Consider the following 15,875-nt stretch of genomic DNA (forward strand, 5'->3'; position numbering starts at 1 on the left):
TGAGCACACTGAACGGGTTGAGAAACCAAGAGAACGTTTTAACGATGTGTTGGTTGCTGAGTTTTTCTTCTTCTTCTTCTTCTTCTTCTGTATTTTGAAATACGACATAAATGGAATATAAAGAACGCTCCTAGTCTCATCATATCACGACGAGACGTGACGGGAAAAAGATGATAACACACACCCAGGCACCCACAGGCAGGGAAAGAGTTAGCGAGCAAGTAGGACGGAGGGAGCGACTGCTAGAGTGCAGCCCGCAAGACGAGGAAAGAAAACAAGAATGGAAAATATAAATAAATACAAACCAAATAAACAACGAAAAAACCGGTCACGACAGCCGTCGAAAGAGACCCAATGGGTAAGCATAAATGTTGCCTTCGCCGCAGCATAAGCATCAACGGCACTCCGTGCGAGAAGGAGAGGTAGGCAGAGGGAAGCATAAAAGACTCAAATCGTGAAACGTAAACTCCACAAACTCACACACACACAGAAGTATATACTGAAAGCCACACCACATCGAAGCGGAAGAGTTTTGCTGTGTGTGGACATGCAATGAAAACGAGATGATGCAGAGCGCGGCGGTGCTACAGGGCCCGCTGGGCTACAGCTTCAGCAGGTAAGGGAGAGCAGGTTTGAAGTGTAGCGTCTGCCCAACCTGGACGATATTTACACGATTAAGCTGCTTAAAAGGCACCAGCGCCAAAGGGGACGGACAAGGAGCGCACCATACTTTACGATCGCCTCGCGCTCGCTCGCTCTTGCGCTTGCCCTCTCTACTTTTAATGCCTATTTTGGGCTAACGTATTCCGCACAGCGAGAGAGACAGATTGGAGGCGATGAACGCCGGAGCCACTTCATCCGTCGGGTATGGGCAGGATTCGCTACACCCCACGGGGAAAGAAGGGAACAAAAAGGTGCGACCCTGGACCTGAGAGGTACTACTGATCAGTTAGAGTTGGAGAAAAAGAACAAGAGAGAAAGAGAGAGAGAGAGAGAGAGAGAAAACAGCGAGAATGACAGCAGATCACACGCAAGATCTGGGCTAGCGTTTTTATAAAAGAATTGAGTATAAGTACAAAAAAAAACCAGGCACTATGCACTGTGAAGCAAACAACGCGTGCGTGCTGTCGCTGTGTTGGTTTGGGTCTCATTGCGTCCATTTATAGGCAGGCGGTGGACGATCTTTCCACGATCGTAAACGCTGCCGTTTTGGAGATGTTTCAGAACTCTTCTCACACCACCGCGCGCTTGGGAATATGAAGAAATTGCAGGGTTGCACAGGCTGTTCACTGCCTAGTGAAGGTAAACGCGTTTTTTGGAAATTTATTTCGTCCCGTTTGAGATATACGGTTTTAGAAGAAGGTACAAGCTTTTCTAGAATATCTATTGAGCTTATCTTACAATTTTACTCGATTCCAGTCGAGTCGAGAAATTTAACTCGTTGTGAAATGTGCCTGTTGGTTTACAGGTCTGTTTGTGAAAATCAATTGAGACGAGCTCGCGAAGATGGCTTTAAAGAATCCTTGCTAAGTTAGAATGTCAGCCAAAAAATAATGAATTTCCTTACAGATGATCGACGAATTATCAATTGTATTAATCTAATTTCATTGAGTTATGTTCATGGGTGTCGATCAAAGTTAGTTTCACTTAATTTTAACGCATTTCAATTTTTCATAGGAGAAAATTCGATGTCGACGCGATATTGTAAGAATAGAATAAGCCTGTATGTCTAGCAAAAACACTTCCAAACACAGAGGCAAAAAGGTAAAATTAAACAACCATGAGGTCTTAGATCTCAAGATAGCATCCACTTCAATTATGTTCCGTCTCATTTCTACCATGGCTGATGGGAATAGATAAAAGTAGTTTTGGTTAGAATTTTCATAAACCTTATACCTATAAGGAATCATTGTATTGGAGAGTCATGCGAGCATTTCTAGCACACATATCATAAAATTAATTTTGAATGGTTTTATTGGAAATATGGCTCTCTTGGTCGTTTCAATTGCCCCGCTTACCTACACACAGTTCTATTTCGTTGTGCCTCCTCGAGCAAGGTTTATTGAACAAATGTGATGCTTTGTTTTTCTTACAAATTCTAATTGAAATTTATGCATATTTTAAGCTGATTGAATTTTGTGTTTTCCATCCCTCGAATCCATCGACCGCTGCTTCACCAATCAAATCCAGCAACAGTTACCGGATGCGGGCGTAAAATTATGGCTCTGCTACACGGCCTGCTATGAAAAACATGCCGGGAACGGCTTTGCTACACAGGAACAGCCCCGAAAACAGCGAACGAAGAGCGGAGGATGTTTCATAATTAAGAATTAAGGAAAAAAGCCACTCAACAGGCCCTTTACATATGGGCGATTGGTTTCACACCCAGACTAGCCAGCCACACACACACACACACCCTCTCCAGACCTTTTTTCCTTCCTCTTTGATTCTCCCACTTTCGCTTCTTTCCCCGTCCCATCGGGGATGGCTTTTCTGCAATAAAACAACTAACACTCTTTTCGCTGACCCAAAGAACGCTGTTGTTGTCGAAGGTTTGGGATAATGTTGCAAGGGCGCAAGAGAGAGCCCGATAGAGAGGTAAAGAGAGGAATCGATCAGCAGGGTTCTTTGACCAGGGCCATATTTTTATCGCACTTCGGCTGCGGGAACGGAGAAATTGGAGAACGATCGTACGCTGAGGGCGCCTTAAGCTTTGGCGAACACGCACACAGGCACAGACCCACATGAGGCATGATTTCGCCCGCGCACCAAGAGGGTCGCAATAAAAACGAAAAACCCGGTGCCCCGAATTGGAAGAGCGAGCGTAGTGAGGAATTTCAAAAACACACCGCGCCCCGGCCTCGATGCTGAGCGTATTTTCATCGCAACTGGGAGGGAAGCGCGGCTCGTTTGTCGGTGACTGCAACAGCCCATGGGAAAGGAGCCGGCCCGGTTGGTCCCGGCGAAGTTGTGTGAGGGTTTTTTTTTTAGTTTTTTTTGCGAGCAATATCGTATTACCCGCGCGTACGCTTCTGCGAATGGAAACATTGTGGTTTTTTTGTATTTCTGGTTACGTTTTAGATAACAGGAACTCTTCTTCATTTGTGACGTGCCATTCTGGCGGGTCCGATGGCCCGCTTGTGTCGCAAAATGGTGACAGTTACTGAGTTTTTTTTTTTTTTTTGATACGCGCAAAATGTCACCAAGACAATCCAATGACAGCGAGCGTGGCTTCTGTGGCTGGTTTGGCACTGTGTGCTAACGAATTCTGCATTCTGCTCGCCGCTCTTAAAAAACCATAAAAAGGGGGGTTAGAGAGATCTTTGGCCGGTGTCGTGTGGGAAGAGAAAACAAAACCGACCACCTTTACTTCACATTCATAAGCGAGCATCACCACCAGGATGGATCCTTACAGTTAACAGAAAAGAGTGTGTGTGAGCGAGAAAGAGAAGAGGAAAGAGCAAAAGTCTACACGCAAGCTTTGTTGACAATATTGCCCGAACCTGTACGTATAGCTGCCGACTGTTTTTTTTTCTTTGTGCTTTTCACCAAACCCCTTTCTTCGAGACACGGTACTGACGGAACGCAAGAAGCCACCATCAGCGCCTCGGTAAAACAGGTTTTATGCCACCGAGCCAAAACATTGCACTCCTCCTCGCTCTACCCAGCACACCCAACATCCCAACCACCGCAACCAAACAAAGCGTGGTGGGAGCACGCGGTTTAAAATGCAGCAAATAACCGTCATTCGACAGCAGCATACAGACCAAGAAGCTAGAGGCAACGAAAAACGAAAATCCACATACACACACACATACACACCAGAAACGCAATGAAGCGGACGGTTCCTTAGCATTGCCGCCACCATCGCCATTCAAGTTGCAGACGAAGAAGCGCGCTACCTTTGCTTAAGCTGCAAAATCCCCCACGCCGCCAAGCTCCCATGTTTGTGGCAGAGGGCGTCTCACGACATACAAACATATACACTCTAATCCAACCCCTCGCTTGTCGTTATCGTCCTCGTGTTTAGGGGTTTGTTTGTGACAAAATTAGCATAAGCATGAGAAAAGCAAAAATCGTCAACGTTGTTTTGCGTACAGCGCCAGCAGCAGGCGGCAGCCCCTGCCTCCACGTGCGTGCTCCGTTTTTATGTGTGTGTTGGTGCTGGAAGGCTTGGAGGCACTGTCGGATCACCACGGATCAAGCTCTGATGTTTTTTTTTCTTTCTGCTTGCTTCCCCTCTTTCCTTTCTTCGCCTTCGCACGGCGCAACCCGGCACCCGTAAAGTGAAGGGCAAAACCTTTCACATTTATCGAATTAGCGGGAAGTTAGAGGGGTTCTGGGGTGCTGGCCCGTTGATCGGTTTGCCGCTTTTGGCGTGGCGCGAGATCGGTAGCCTCTGGGCGACGCTCCCGAACCACCTCCAGCACAGCACAGGCCCCCCATCAGACCGGGGGGGGGGATGTTTGTTGTTTACAGTGTTTGGCGGCAGTGCCCTTTTGGGGCGCGTTGGGGTGGGTTTGGCCAGGGCTTACTTACCTTTGCATGAATGCAGTCGTGGCTGGCGGGGCTTTACACCGCCCGGGCGCAGTTAAAGGCTGTCCTGTGTCGATGGCTGGTCATTGATCGAAGCGGATGGAGGGCTCTCCCTCGCTCAGGAGTGCTGGGTACGGCTACACAGTGCCCTGATTGATTGTAATGCTATTGCGTTCGGGCAGGTTCGCTTGGCGCAGTTGAATGCTGGTTGCTACGGGAACCACTTCTTACCGCATCGCGATTCTTCGCCACACACTGCTAAGACCCGCAGAACAACCCAACAAACACTTCCACTAATCGAGCACACGCGGAACGAAAATAAAAACCACCCGCAGAAAAGGATGTGGACCCGGCGGTGGTGGTTGGGAAAATGATCGATTTCCCGTTCCGGCCGATCGGCCGTGAAACCGAAACTCTGCGCCCTCCTAATATTCCTCACCTTGGGAAAATCGACTCCAGCCGGGCGGTTGGTGCGGGCGTGCACCCTTTTACACACAATTAAGCCCACCTTTTTTGGGGGGGGTGCGTTATTTACCCACTTGCACACTTCCTTTTTATTTGATTCCCTTTTGGACACGCACTTAGACCCACAGATACGCTTTTTTCCTACACAACACCTCACTTCCCTTTTCCCTTGGACACCGAGCACACCGGCTTTGAACGGGCGAGGCACCAGCGCTGTAAAGAACTTGCTTCACCTTCTCCTGCAGGGCGTCCTCCTCGGTGTGCGCTCAAGAAAATCCGCGAGAACAACCATACGCACTGCCGCACTGTCCGAAAAAGCGCACCACGGAACCGAGCTCCTGATTTTGCGGCCTGGTTTACACTAGATTCCCGGCAAACGCGAACCGTAATTTTGGGGTTAAGCTGCTTGCACACACGCAAACACCACGACGCGTTTCGCCTCGACGTGCGTTGCTTTCTGACGCGGTCGGGGCCGAGCCGAGCCTGTGCGGACCGCTTGGTAGCAGCGCGAAGCGCAACCCTACAGCCGCGCCCAGCCGACAGTGGCTTGTTAAGCTGAGATGTGCTGCTAAACAAGGCATGTGACAAGAGTAGCAAATTATTATGTTTTTTGTTGTTGTTCCTTTGAAGTAGCGTCATGACACAAGCAAATGCTCAAAGGATTGTAATTTTCCAGAAAACATTCTGATAATGGAGTTTTTTTTTCTAATACCAGATAAATGTTTGAACAGAATTAACAGAATGCTTCGAATCGAAAGGCAAAATATTGGAATCATTCCAATCAATTCGACTCCATGAAAGTTTTATCGACCTTTAGAAGTTTTTAACTATCCTATATACATCAAAATCTTTTGATCACTTTCTGTTCGTCCTTCCGTTGGAGTGTCGTGATCAAGCGGTAAGACTTTGTTAAGGTCTTAACGGTGAGGTCTTCAAGAAAGTTCGTCTGTTGGGTGAGGCCGCTCTCGAAGATCTCTCGACGAAAAAGAGAGTAAGAGCGAATGTCTTACTCTTCACATTCTTGATCGTGTATGGATGTGTGTGTATGTTTTGGAAAGGCGTTATGGAAGCTTGTCGAGTTTGAACGAAGGCAAAGGAACGGATTTAGATATGAAACGCTTGCTCAAAATATTCTGTTGTGGCGATTATAAAATCTGGTTGTAATGTTATTTTGGTAAAATTCGTATTCTTGTTTTTATCTTAGCTCACGTTCAATGTTATTTCTTTCCACTCTCTCATTGTTGTTCTCTACATGCTCCAAGCCTCATTCCTCTCTCGTATACGTCAATTGCTCGGATCTTTGAACTGTCATGGCCACCTTTGAATTTGGGTAACGTTTCAACAACAAGCTCCAACTTCAAGTGATCAGAAATAGCTAATAAGACTGTTTGATAAACACTTGACAATAACTTTTAGCGTTAAAAAGTAACAAAACAAACGTTGAAAATAAAGAAATTGAGAGTGATCCGTAACAATAAAACAAAACAAAAACAATGTTCCAGAGCTTTAAGCTTTACATTTGAAATGAGCAAAAAGGTTCAACAGTCGCGTCGATCATTTGCTGTCTCGCCTGGGCAAAGCAAAGTAAAAGAGAGAACAGCACATTCGGTGAGAGGATCAGCGCAAAGCACTCATTGAGCTTTTGAGCCATAAAGCTTACCACATGCTTTTAAACCGTTGAGTGGAAGCTTACTTTTTGTTCGTTCAAAGCTTAACGTAACGTTGGATGGTCAAGCTGTACGAAAATGGAAACTTTACTTCAAAAAATAAGTCAAGGTTGCAGGTGTACCATACGTGGCTTTAATTTTTGCGTAGTAACTCGTCCTTCCAAATCCCAGAAAAAAAACTTTGAACGGAACACTGAAGGAATGGAATAAAAATCAATAACCTAACCTGTGAAAGCACCACAAAACCCACCAATCCGTGTTAAATTGGCTCTCAATGTCCGACAGAATGTGGCGGTATCTCGTTAGGACACCATCTCGAGTCGCATAACAACGACAAAAAAAAGAAAGAAAAAAAACCCGACCACCCATTGCAGAAGTCGGAAGTCTGGCCGTTGTCACAGCTTCCTCTTATCATCGTGCCACACGCCATCCTTGGACGCCATCCGGACGGTGGTTTTATGGCGAACGGATCTCGTCTGAAAACAGCAAATAGAAACCATCGGTGCCAGGCGCTAACGAAAAGCATTCCAACACACACACGTACACACATGACCAAGCCGGAGCTTACACCTGTCATTAAGGAACGGTACGGTACCAACGTTTCTTCGCTCGGAACCTCTCACCGGTGGTACCAACCTTTCTTGGGCATGTTTGGTCCAGAGAAGCAGCTTCCAGTTGCATTCGGTTTAAAAGCGAGTCAGAACTGGTCGCCTCAATTATCCGACATTCGGGCAGCTACGAAGCCAATTAGGAGGTGGGAATCGCACAAAAAACGGCACTCAGAGCACGGATGACAATCTCCACAGTATCTTCTGAAATGTGTCCCGCTAGCTAGCCAGCATGTGTGAGCTCCTTCCTCTGCCATGTACATCTGATCTTCATAAAAAGACGTCTCAGGAAGAAGAGGCAAGTGCTAAAGGAAGTTATTCGACAGGTTGGCCATGGTCTGCAGACTAGCGATGGGAAAAATGAAGTTTTGGTCAGAATTGATAACGAATAGCTCCGATTTTTTGTGGAATCGATTCCGGATAGCAGGTCCAGATTCAGCTTCCGAAATCGACTTCGGAATCGGTTCCGGAATTGACTTCGGAATATTCATTGAAGGTTTAGTTATGTTCCGATTCCGAAGCCGATTCAGATTCCGGAGCCATATCAGAATCCGATTCCGGAGCCAACTCCGATTCCGATTCCAGAGCCTATCCCGATTCCAATTCTTAAATCGGAACCGATTCTGGAGACGTAATCGGAATCGGGTACTTTCGATTCTGAGTTCCCACCACTACTCCAGGCAAGAAGCGGACACAATCGTTCAGATTATTCCTACGTAAAAGACTCAATTTTTAATTATTTGGATTTTATTGGTGAAAAGAGTTGGAGAAAATTTGCGTCAAGATTAAGCGAAACACATCGCCCGACCGGGAAGATTGCCCTCTTCAGAATTTTATCCCTTATTTTACGTTTCAAACACGTCGTATTGGAGTTGCATCTTGCCCCTCGGGATCGCAGTAAATTCCGCTTTCGAGTCGCTAGCTTTGACATGCCTTGTGGAGTAACCGTAATCGTGAGTGTGCGGTGTTGTGACGCGCGGGGGTAAACTTTGGTACATCTTATTCTAGTGGTTCGAGTGTCACGACTACACGCCATCAAAACAAAACGGAAAAGGGAAAGAATACGGAAGGTACAACAAAACTAAATGCTACACAAAAAAGGGAGCAGCTCCGAAGCCGCCTACCCAAGAACCTAAATCTAGTCACTCCTAGTAAGCCTAAACTGCGTGTTTACAGCGCTACCGAACTAGAAGAAAAAGAAACGAAACCCGGCGCGGTCTTCACTCTTCGCCGAGAATTTGTACACTTCGCACCGGCTTTTTGCTGTACATCGGTAGCATCGTGGCGGCGGCGGCGGCCGTCACCGTGCTCTGCCCGTCCTGCTGGCGGCCTGCCATCTGGCTCGGTTGGGTTTGGGGCCGTGGCATCGAGGACGCACCCTGCAGATGCTGCAGACCGGGGTACTGCTGGCCGGCGGACTGCGGTCCGGTCGGCAGTATGTCCGTGCCGGCACCGGGCGCCTGGATAGCGAGCATCAGCATCCGGTAGAGCAGGCTTTCGCGCACGTCCGGCGGCAGATAGTCGGCGGAACGGAGCGATCCGGTGGCGGCCGAACCGGGCGCATCGAGCGCCGGCTGGTAGTACTGGCCGTTGCGGCGTGCGAAGCCACCGTCGAGCTGGTCAGACTGGGCACCGTCAGCTGCTACGCCTCCACCCCGTACGCTTGCACTCGGTGCGGATGGGCTGTAGAGTGGGTTCTGGTAGCCGGGCGCATCGTAAGGTCCCGCACCTGGATAGGGGAAGGGCAGTGGTGGTCGGGGAATCTGTTGCTGAGGGTAGCCGCCGCCGAGGTATGGGCCGCCAAGCCCGAACGGAGCTGGAGATGGCCCGGGGAAGTAAGGATTGTACGGGAAGGCTCCATTGTAGCCGCCGTAGCCGCCACCACCGCCGCCGCCAAGACGGTAGCGCGACGCCTGCTGAGCGAACTGCTGCTGCTGATGGCGCAAGATGAGCACCTGCAGGATGCGCTCAAAGTCGCGCGCGGTCAGTGGACGCTCCGGCGGGATGTCGTAGTAGTACGGGCTGGAGGGCAGTCGCGGATAGCCGACCGGGTTGTACGGGACGGGAATGGGATACGAGTTCTGCTGCTGCTGCTGCTGCTGCTGCGACTGGTGCTGCTGGGGCGGCTGAGTTGCACTGAGTGACTGCTGCGGCTGGTAGGCGGGATCTGCCGGCGGCAGATTCAGCCGCCGCTGCTGCCGATAAGGCAGAAGGCTGTTGAGATGCGGCTGTGGTTCGTCCGCCTCTCGGTCCTTGTCGTCCGGGTCACGCCCACCGTAGGGTAGCTCTCCGGGTGGTGGTAACGGCGTGAAGGACCTCGCATACGGTGGTGGCAATCCGTACGGCGTGCGGAAGCGTCCGGGTGGCGGCGGTTGCGATGAGCCGTCCTCGCGTAGGCGAAACTCGATCGGCCGGGGGCGGAACACCGGACGACGCTCTTCCGCGTGCGGTTCGGCTTCGCTTGTCGCGAGGACCCGATTGGCGGCTGGAATTTGCACGACTGAGGAGGATGCCGGTCCGTCGGTGACGTAGCTGTGCTCGGAGCTCGGTTCGGTCGAGGTTTCGTACAGGATCGGGGCCGGTTCGTGCCTTGGTGGTTGTGGTCGGGCCGGTTGCTTCACGTACACGCGCTCGGTGGTGAGCCGGTCGGGGCCGGCTTGACCCGCCTGCAGCACGCTCTGGATGTGGGCGGCACGCTGCCGGGCCGCCAGCACGGCGGCTGGGATGCGCGGCGTCGGATGTGTGGTGTACAGGGGCTTTGCGCCGCCGGAGAAGATGCTGCCGAGTTCGCCGTCGGCCGCCGACTGGCCGTAGATGATCTGCTGCGGCTGCGCCTCGTACTGCTCGCCGGACTCGCTCACGGCCGGGGCCAGCTGGCGGCGCAGGAAGTTACCGCGGACGGGCTTTTTGGCGGGCGGGGCATGCGTGTACTTGGCCGCCTCGAGCCGCTCGGGCCGGGCAAGCTGTTCGGCCGTCTTGGCCGCCTGGTAGGGGAGGGGCGTCGGTCGGATGATGAGCAGCGTGCCGGGTTTGGTGTGCACGGTGGAAGAGTGAGTCGAGGCGGCTGTTGGTTCGCCGAACGCTGCTGCCAGATGGCCGCCCGTTTCGGTGGCCGCTGACGTCACAGTGCTTTCGGTGGTCGTGGTCGTGGTGGTGGTAGGTGTGGTGGTTGGTGAGTTACCTCCGTTCATTGCCATCGTGCTGCTGCTGGAGCCACTGGACGCCGGTGTGGTCGGTGTGGTGGTGGAGTAGCCGTGCCGTTTTCGCGGAATCGTCTGAATGACGCTCGGGCGCAGTGTGCTCGCGTGCTGCGGGTTGTGATGAAGATGGGTATGATGCTGCTGTTGCTGCTGCTGCGGTGGATGATAGTTGGGCGGGCGGCGTGTGGTCGGCATCAGCAGATGCTGGGTGCGGTTGAAGCGCGGCGGAATGTGCACAATCTCCTCCTCGGGCGTCGGCACGGTCGACACCATTGGCAGCGTTGCGGTCGACTGTCCGCCGCCGTACGAAACCCGCTTGATGTCGCCGTTCGCGTCGATGTACCCGTACGTGCCCTTGATGTTGCCCAGCACGTCCCGGCTTTCGATCTTGAACGTACCGTCCTCCGCCTCGTAGCCGACCGTGTACGAACCGTCCTGGTTCACCTTGCGGATCTGCTTGATGATCTCGAGCCGCTGCGTAGGGTCCTTCGTTTCCGCCTCGCTGAGGTCGGAGGCTGAGCGGTCCGGCGTCGTCTCCGTCTCGCCGAGCGTCACCGGGAGCGTCGTGTGCGTTGCCTCCACCAACGAGTCGGTCGTCGTAATGGCGAATACGCCTGGGAAGGGCAGTGTGAGGACGGTGACGAATAGTATCATCACCGACAGCGTCATGATCCGCTCGCGACCTGCTCTACCCGTACAGCGGTACTGAGGAAAGGGCGAGAAGAAATAAGGAAGAGAAAAGACAAGCAAAGTTTAGCAAACAAGGAATTCGAAAGTAGCCAGTTACTATGTAACGAGTAACTGAATGATGAAGTGAGTGATTTAAGTATCTACATGCTCAGATATCACGGATGCGAGAGACTCCTATAAGGGGTCCTAACGAGGTCCCAACACACATGAGGGCTTGAGGCTTAGGATTAGAGAAAGAGAGCGAGAGATCACCTAGATTTCCAGCTAGCGAGAGTTCTTTTCTCTGTCTTCTCGAATATATGGAAAAAGACCATACGATGGAAATGCATCAAGTACTAGAGTTTTGAGTATGAAATCGTTTACGAGTTCTGTCTATTCCACAATAGATCCAGGGCATTTGTTGTTGTCATCGAACTTAGTTACTTATCCGGCGCTACAACCGCTTTGCGGTCTTGGCCTGCCTCAGGAGTGTCCGAAACCGCTCACGGTCTCGCGCCTTCGTCTGCCAGTCCGTTATTCCAGCCTTAATGGCGGACGCCTCTACGCCATCTTGCCACCTCAATTTGGGCATACCAAGCCTCCTCTGTCCTTGTGGACGGCCTAAAAAGACTTTACGGGCTGGGTCGTCCGTTTCCATGCCTTACAACATAGCCAGCCCACCGGAGCCTGGCGAGCTTGATACGTTGCACGACAGTGAGGTCGCCGTACATCTCGTAAAGCTCGTCATTATAGCGGCTCCTCCATTGTCCTTCCACACATACGGGGACAAGTATCCTTCTGAGCATCTTCCTCTCGAACGCGGCTAACAGGGTTTCGTCAGATTTGGACAGTGTCCATGTCTCAGAGGCGTATGTGAGTACCGGAACTGTATAGGTTCCAAGATTAGGATAGATTCGAATCCAATTAGAACTGTCTACACTTAAACAGGATCGAGTACCAGCGCCCGAAAATCTTATAAAAAGAAACTCAAGAGACCGAAAACTGTTTTGCCGCGTTCCAATTTGATTTTAAGCGTTTGTGTAGTGTAATCATTAACGTGAATTTTGACGTTTAAATTTTAGCACTTTGTTACATTGTTGTTTTTCATTTGAAACGTGAAACTGTAAGACATTCTGTGAGACATTAAAGCATCATTAGTCTGCTGTTTAGGGTATTGCTGTGTCAAATACATTTTACTCTTTGTGCATAAAAATAAGTTAAAAAAAACAAGACCTTACAATTTACTCTGATATGATGTACCTAGTAGCTGATTACTAAAAGAGTAACGTGTTATTTTCCTCTATTTTGATTAAGCGATCGTTTTAATAGCTACAATTACGAACATGTCACCTAAACATGCGAATCGCTTGCACGCGTGTCACTGTCATACCGTCAGCTTTTTTCACCCGCGAAATAAAAGCGCCCTCCGTTACGCAACGGTGCATCTCGGATGATAACGCACCTTGGTTGCCACAGAGCTGGGCGCTGGTGTACTGGTGCTGCTACACGGAGGGATTTGCGAAATCGAAGGCAGCTTAAATCCACACCCCCGCCTTCCACTCCCAACCTGCCACACACTGTAAGGGCCACTAGAGACCGTGTGCGGCAGATTTCTTCACCGAAAAAAAACCAGAGCGCGAAAACAAAACCTCGCGACACTACCACCCCCTGATTGTATTCGGGCTGATTTTACGATGTGAGCCACCAGCGCGCGGGCTCACACGGTGGGTTGCCCGTCTTGTTTGGTTGTTTTCATTACCCTCTCCTCCCCTCCCCACGACTGCATTTGCATGGGAAGCGGCTGGATTGCATCGGGTCACAAAGCACAGAATGTGTGCTGTGCGGGAGGAACGGAGTCCACAGCGAGGCACCCGACTCCAAATTTCACCTCCGAGCGGCGCGTGAGCACGCGTGAGCACTACTGGAATTGATGAATGGATGAGCGCCCTCCAGGTAGTGCTCCAGTTTTGTCTGCACTCGTTCGGGCCCGCTCGCAGTGGCAAAAATGATGGTGATGATGATGGGGCTCTGATGCACCCGTACTCTTAACCACATTGGCCCGGGGCTTCGGGGGTGGATCGGCCTTGAGAGTTGGCAGCTACACCACTAATTAATTAGTGTATAATTTGGCCATAACTCGAGGGCCCCCCGGGGCTCTCGGTAGTTGCGCACGCGCCCATCGATTGGTGGTGAGCGTCGTGGCGTCGAAGTGTTACGACCCATTAGTGCCCAACACCTGCGCTCAGAAGTTGCAGCTACTGGACTGCTGCGTGGTATGCAAAACGCATCTTAACGGTGTGTTGGCCGAGCACGCTGTACGAGTCCTGTACCTGTACAAATATTCCAAAAGCCTCAAAACACGGCACCCAGCCAAAAAGCTACTGCCATCCGCAATTGCAATTGTGCGCGATACCACCCTTACACCACGTCACTGGCTGTGCTGGAAGAGCGGTGTCGGTAATTAAGGTAAGGCCAAAAGCTTAACAACCACCCAGCGGCGGCAGCATCCCGCGAGAACGCGTTCCAATTTGCGCGACTTGCAAACGATTTGCATCACTTTGCGTCGGTGACTTGCGCCACTACGCCATTTACGCGTGCGGCGGCGTGCGGCGGCGTGCGCGCGAATTGTGTTTATGATTCCTGGTTTCGCACTCAGCGGGGCTCACATTTAGATCGCGCTTCGGTAATCGGTAATGCAACACTGCTACAACCCGCCTCCCAGTGATCTCACCTTTGGATGCGATGGGTGTCCCATCTTGAGAGGCAAGCGTTCGTCGCTTGACGCCGTTCGTTCGACGCGGGTGCGTTGATGCTTGGCAAGCGATCCTTCTTGCGGGGCGCTCTGGTGCTTGGGTTGCGTTTCGCGTGCACTTCAGAATCTCCACCAAGGGCTCGGCTACCCAAGGCTCATGCCACTTGCCGACACAGCAAACGGTCCTTCGCGCTCACACTATCAACACTCGTCTACACGAGCACTCGCTTTGTGGTTGATTGAATGTGGGGATGAGGATTGATTGATAACCAACAAAAACTGTTCTTCTAACACCGAAGCTGCTTTCACTACGCTTCGTCCTTGGTACACCGGGAGGATAAAATCCGATTTGATCGATTCACTGCGCACCACACGAAGAAAAAATAGGAAGAAAAGCGAAAAGGATTTAGCTTTCCTCCCGCACCGCACAGGTTGGGTACACAGTTTCGTCCACCTCAAATTAAGTGGTTAGTAGCTTGCCGTGTTTTGGGTCTGTTCGCTTCATTCACACACATATACACTCACAAAGCTAAAGCGCCCAGCACGAGTGTGTATTGATTGATGATTGGCGGAATTTTTTTTTGTTTTCGTGCTAGCGCATCGATCACGTGTCCTTTTTCACGTACACAAACATGCAGATGAAGAAATAGTCCTTTTTTTTTGGCACACTCACACACTCACTCACGCGTTTGAAGCTGATTCATTGACGAGTAAAAGCACTCCAAGTATGAAAAAACCTACACCGTTTAGTCCTTTGCTTAATCGAACAAACTACTGTATAACAACAGCCACCCGAAAGTAGAAAAAAACAACAACCGTGCGTGCCGTCACAAGCACGTTCACAGTCACGCTCTGCACTTTGCGACCCGTTCAAATGAGCCCAGCAGCGTAGGCGTCGGTGTACTATATAGCATCGGACCGGTTGCCGGCGGCTCGCCTGCCAACAACTCCCCCTCCAGCCGGGGCGATGTCTGTGTGGCGCGCGAAAAAGCGCCGACGCCCACACCACGATTTGCTTGTACCGGTGGGGAGGGGTCGGATGCTGGCGGCAGGCTGGTTGGAAAAATCACCTCTTAAGAAAATCGAGAAAAATAGAGAGAGAGAGAGAGAGAGGGGGGGGGGAGAAAAAAGCGACAATAATTTGCAGTCCAGACCCAGGGGCACCGGTGGCGAACTGTGTGTTTTTCTTTTGTTCCCTCTCTCTCTCTCTACCCTCGGTTGACGTAGACCTTCCATCCCCCCAAACCCAATGCCCCACTGGAATGGGCATGGGAATTTTTGACGTTTTGTTTTTTTCTTCTTCTTGGTGCCAAATGTGGTATGACCCCGGTGAACTGTTTTGTTGCAGCCCTGTTGGAGCCTTTGGGTTGACACGAGTTGGTATGCATTTTCCGATTTTCCTGTGACGTGTAATGCTAGACGAAGAGACGCGTGGGATCACGCATCATATGAACTGATAGCCAGAGTTGGATTTTCCTATACAGGGTTTTCCTGGAGTTCTAATAGCTGTGGGACACATGAAACTGAATGAACTTAGTGAAATGAACTTAATGCAATGGGAATTGGACTCTCAAGCACCCTTGTTGGACAAATCTAATTGGAAAATCCAATGAGCCTGTTCAAAAGGTGTGCCACAGAGCCAATCCAATTTCCAATACATGAGGTTCACTTCTAATAGGAAAGAGTCAAAGAAGTGTCCCGCAACTATGAGAACCACTGGAAAACCCTGTAAGCGGACTGAGCAGACGCTGGGGCCTAAAGAACCCTAGCCAAAGCTCCGTATGTTAGTTCGCTATTATAAGCCATTGATTTTTTTTTTTTATTATTAATACACATATGCACGGTAAACTAATTTTTTCTCAAAGCAGTACATTCTTACAAGTAAGTGTGTGGAATGTGTTGATGACGTTTATGGCAATTAAAAGATTCGCGTACAAACTGGACATACTTTCGCAATCTTCCATATTAGCAATACAAT

The 15,875-nt window shown here is 50.4% G+C and overlaps 2 protein-coding genes across 2 annotated transcripts in view; both read right to left on the minus strand.

Moving 5' to 3' along the window:
* LOC120905587 overlaps positions 1–5,440 on the minus strand; it is a 95,826-nt gene extending 90,386 nt beyond the window's left edge. The window contains exon 1 of the mRNA XM_040316525.1: positions 4,540–5,440. Coding sequence (XP_040172459.1) covers positions 4,540–4,547 — 8 coding nt within the window. The 5' untranslated portion in view covers positions 4,548–5,440. The remainder of the gene's footprint in view (positions 1–4,539) is intronic.
* A 2,565-nt stretch (positions 5,441–8,005) lies between these two features.
* On the minus strand, positions 8,006–14,766 carry LOC120906728 (extensin-like). The gene is made up of 2 exons (XM_040318629.1): positions 13,877–14,766; positions 8,006–11,181 (listed from the first exon to the last, which is right to left on the minus strand). The coding sequence occupies exons 1-2, from the start codon at positions 13,898–13,900 to the stop codon at positions 8,497–8,499; spliced, it is 2,709 nt and encodes a 902-aa protein (XP_040174563.1). The 5' UTR covers positions 13,901–14,766; the 3' UTR covers positions 8,006–8,496.
* Between the last annotated feature and the right edge of the window lie 1,109 nt (positions 14,767–15,875).

This window comes from Anopheles arabiensis, chromosome X, assembly GCF_016920715.1.
Source record: "Anopheles arabiensis isolate DONGOLA chromosome X, AaraD3, whole genome shotgun sequence".
In the NCBI taxonomy this organism is placed as follows: domain Eukaryota; kingdom Metazoa; phylum Arthropoda; class Insecta; order Diptera; family Culicidae; genus Anopheles; species Anopheles arabiensis.